At 37.5% G+C, this 4,746-nt stretch overlaps 1 protein-coding gene across 1 annotated transcript; it reads left to right on the forward strand.

Moving 5' to 3' along the window:
• Positions 1-499: 499 nt before the first annotated feature.
• On the forward strand, positions 500-2,871 carry NPVF (neuropeptide VF precursor). The gene is made up of 2 exons (XM_050890919.1): positions 500-640; positions 2,446-2,871. Exons 1-2 carry the CDS (start codon positions 500-502, stop codon positions 2,869-2,871), a joined length of 567 nt encoding a protein of 188 aa, XP_050746876.1.
• Positions 2,872-4,746: the final 1,875 nt, after the last annotated feature.

A 4,746-nucleotide genomic window follows, 5' to 3' on the forward strand; every position in this document is an offset into this window, starting at 1 on the left:
GCACTTGATTTCAATGGGCCAAGTGTCCCTAGTTGTACATAACTATAAACAAGCATTATATGGTCCAAAAGGATCATTTAAGCAGAAGAATACCTACATGGAGAAAGCTTCCTTTCACAGTCCTTCTGAGAACACTGATACAAAAGAAAGAAACAAGGTGGTTTTGTCTACTGGTGATGGAACATTGTGGCTGATGTAAGTCCCTACTGTTATGGCTCTCAAATTTAGCTAATTAAGACATATTTCACCAGAAGAAAATATTTTTAAAGTCAGCGTGTCCCTAACAAGAAGCTATGTTGGTTAAAAAGGTTCACAAAAGAAATTCCCAACATTCTTCAAATATATCCAAATTACTTCCCTAATTAATATTAAGAATTGAAGCTTTTGAGACTGATGTCATAGAGAACAAAATCTTTTTGTTTTCTGATCATATAAAATGATGGCAGTTTTCTTTTCTGTACAGATTCTGAGCTCTCTAAGTAAGCTTAATTTGAGAAAAATGAAAGTAATTTCAATCAAGAAGTTTATTCTATTTGCTTTAGCTACAGTGGTCCTTCTAACATCAAATAGTATGTGCCTAGATGAACAGATGAAGTCCAGTCTGCAGAGCAGAGAAGATGATGATGATAACTATTATGAGGTAAGATCTGTATTACTATGACATTATTTGGGGGAACCGTGGGTCAGATTCTGAGCACTTTGAATTTTTTGGCGAAGGCTCTCCTAACCTCATTGCACAGTATTCAGCATTATAGCACTAGCAGTATGAAAAAAGCTTGTTGAAAGAATTTTCAGGAAATTAATTTGCTCGGACACACATACTGTGTAAATCAATTCATGTTTCAATTTTCTTGCAATGCAGCCTTGCGATTAGGTGGAGACTTTTTCTGAACTGTTTCTTACTTACACAGTGGGGCCTCAACATTCCTGTCAGGCATTTTATGCACATAATATAACAGATACATTATTAATCCAAAATTAATAAAGGCATGCTTGTAATACTCAAGGAATAATGATAAACATACAACATTTTAAATCTAATATAGTTAATGGTCTTAAAATTCTACTCTGGAAATTGACTATAAAAATATCTTTGCAGGGTTGCACATTTATTATGTCTCAATAGATGCCAAATGAAATTTGCACAGTTCATCTGTATTATTTTTCTTGTCTGCCCTGCAAATACTCCCTGGGAAATGAGAGCCAACCTCTGGTTTTGACTCATCATCATTGGTGTAATAAAGATCCTTCAAACCAAAATACAACTTTAATTATGCTAGTGAAATCCTCTGGTCTTCAGCTCACTGTCTTTTATATACTTCAGAAGGGGTGTGCAGGTGCAATCAGAGGGACAGTTTATTTAATGTTTTAATCATAGAGTATGAACTAGAATGGTTCTTTCCCCTTCTCTCTCAGTGGCTGGAGAAGCTCCTGGGGAAGTCACCAAACAGGGACAAGGAACTGAAATTAGGATTAGTAGCATTTGTGTCCTTAACCGAAATTAAAAAACATATTTGTACATATTTACTGTTAAGGCTTGGAAACTTATTTTTGTCACAGAAATAAGTGATTTTCAACACACTCAGGAAAGGAACACTGCTATATAAGAAAGGGTCATGTTGATATAGCTACTTTTCAGGCTACAGCTGCCCTTTATATCATGAGACAGGTAATATACTAGGCTCAGTTCTTCATTGTATGCCAGCATAGACACAGAAAGTAGATTTTGTGCTGGTTGCACAAAAATTAGGAGCCCAGGAGCTCCTAATGCATCTTGTGTATTAGTGGAGGACTAAAACAACTTAAAGCTCAGGGCAATCTCTATGCTGCAAGGCCAGAACAGGCATGATGTGGACTTGACCCAAACACTTTCCGTTCATTTCCCTGCCTGTTAGCCCAGCAGGATACTGGGTCAAAAGCATCCACCCAATGCTTAGGAAGAAATGAGCCACCCCTTCAGGTAGCTTGGCCCATCCTCCTGTTCATCCAGACCAGATGAGTAAGACGCTGGGTCTGTGTCAAGTCACTAAATATAGTCAGCATCTTCTCCTCCAGACAATTTCAGTTGGTGATATTAGCAAATGTGGACTTGACAATGACTCCTGTCCACACTTAACTGATGGCACATGTACTGACACCTATGCCCAGAAATATTTCTGACTGGCACCATTTGAACAGTTGTGGATACTGATACGGAGATGTGCTCTTGTGGTCAGTGTACTGAAAAGGTAAGCAGGACAATGTCTGCATATGAAGTAATCCATATGAAGTAGCTCACATTACAATGGAGTTTAGCAAATACAGCTAAAAAGCATTAGATATTCAAAAAAGAGTGTTACCCAGCAGCTTTCTAAGGAGATATGAAAATGAATTCTTCATGTGATTGGTAGCTGAAGTAATGCCCTATAAAATGATAGTATCCTTTTTTTAATTATTTTTCTTTAGATTAAAGATGATATCTTGGAAGAAAAGCAGAGGAGTCTCAATTTTGAAGAAATGAAGGACTGGGGATCAAAAAATATCATTAAAATGAACCCTCCTACAGTAAACAAGATGCCAAATTCAGTTGCTAATTTACCTCTTAGGTTTGGAAGAAATTATCCAGAAGAAAGAAGCATTAAACCAATTGCTAATTTGCCTCTGAGATTTGGGAGGGCTTTTGGAGAGAACATACCTAGGCATGCTCCAAAGGTATCACACAGGCTTGGGAGATCTCCACGTGTTAAAAGTTCCAGTCAATCACTTCTAAATTTGCCACAGAGATTTGGGAAGTCACTGTCTGTCAATCTGTCTCAAGACATTCAGGAATCTGAACCAGGTAATACTACACAAGTGTTCAAGCCATATATTAAAATGCATATTAAATCATAGGTTAGCAATAAACAAATACAACCAGACTTCCTCAAGGGATATTCCCTAAGCATTTCAATATGATTCCAATTTGCCAACAGAAAGATTTAGAGTTTAAAAAAAAAGACAAAATTCCAAGCTGAATTGCAGCATTTTGAAAATGCTGGGTTTTTTTCATCCAAATCTATTTTTTTTTTTTCAGATTGTCTTACTGAGACAATGTTTGAGATTTTGGTTTTTCATTCCAAGTTAAGATGAAAAATTTTTTTTGACATCTCAATAATTTTTTCAGGATAGGAAAAATATTTCCTGCCCATTACTAAGAATAATTTAAACCAGCTCTTCAATAACAGTCCTTCTTATCATATCTGCTGCTTTATCTGAACTGTCCATTTGTCTTGGAACGAAGTTTCAGTTGGCTACCCCTGACTTGCATCTGACACATGCGTAAAGTAGAAGTTCAGGCCAGGAAAGATAACTGATATATCAGAAGCCAAGATTCTTTCTTATTTAATTTGATTCCTTTCATTCCTTTCTCACTGTCTCACCTGATTATAACAGATTTTGTTTTATTTGTCTGATATTTTTAGGGATATGAATTCTAACAGTTACGTTAATACTGGAATGAAATCATGAAGACAGAATCTGAAAGATTTGGAAAAGCTGCAATTTGTTTTCAAATAAGGGTCATGAAAAGGAAACATATGAGAACTGAAACGCAAACCTGTCTTCATGTTATGAATAATGTATTTATTCTGTACAAACCCTTGATGTATAAAGCAATGATAATTGTAGTGACTGTTGTAGTAGCGTACTTCAGTGGCAGTGTAGTGTAAATTCTATTTACTTCTGTGTGACTTTTACATCCTATTGGTTGTAAAACCTAATTTCAGAACAATGGCTGTATAATTGAAAGCATTTTAAGCAAAATTAAAAGAAGCATAGTATGAATAAAGACGCATGGCACAAATAAAAAGAAGCCTATGATGCGAATAACAAACAGAAGCAGGATCAAAACCACCGGTACCCTTGGTGTCATATGCAGCTAAAGAAAATCAAGTAAAATGTAGAGAAAGTACTTTTCCTGTTGTTTATGAGTCAAGTTAGATATAAATCTGAAAGGTGACTTGTCAAGAATTTGCCACAAATAAAACCTAGCTTCTTGGACCCCCACAGAGGAATAACATCTAAGCAAAGTCATATTGTAATGCAATTATCTTGGGTTTTATGTCTCAGACAATGCCCTCCCTAATGTCCTACAAGATCTGCCCTGTGGGTGTCCCGATTCTTCTGTTAATGTGAATGACATTACAGCTACCAAATACGCATGCAGAAGGGGCTACTCCATTATAAGCCCATATCTCCATTTCATATTTCTTAGGAAAACCATTCCCTTCTAAGTGGAATATTGTGTGTTTAGGCTTCCTCCAAAACTGAGTTTTCAGTAAGCTTTGAAGAGAAGCTGAATTTGCACCTGTTACAGGGAAGCCAAATCTGGTGGACTACGGGATCTAAGGGATTCTTTCTTCTGGCCCTCAGATGCTGCATTACCTTGACACCACGTCTGGCCAATGGTGGGGCTAGGCATCCCCAAAAAACCACACCACACGTACATACACACACTATACAGCCACAGCTGACTACCAACAGACAAGAGAGCAGCACCTTTACAGTCTCCACATACACACCAACAAGACTGACATAAACATACAAATGGGCTGATCCTTTTCTCACTCACAGCCTAATCAAACTGAAAGCTTGCCAGCAGATCTCCCACCCAACCACATGCAAACAGGTCCCTCCAGTAGCTGTTCCAGACCTGCGGTCTCTCCAGCAGCTGGCTCTCAGACCCTTGGTCTCTCCTCTGTCCCAATCTATGGTCTCTCTGGTAGCTGG

This window comes from Gymnogyps californianus, chromosome 2 (assembly GCF_018139145.2).
Source record: "Gymnogyps californianus isolate 813 chromosome 2, ASM1813914v2, whole genome shotgun sequence".
NCBI classification, from domain to species: Eukaryota; Metazoa; Chordata; class Aves; order Accipitriformes; family Cathartidae; genus Gymnogyps; species Gymnogyps californianus.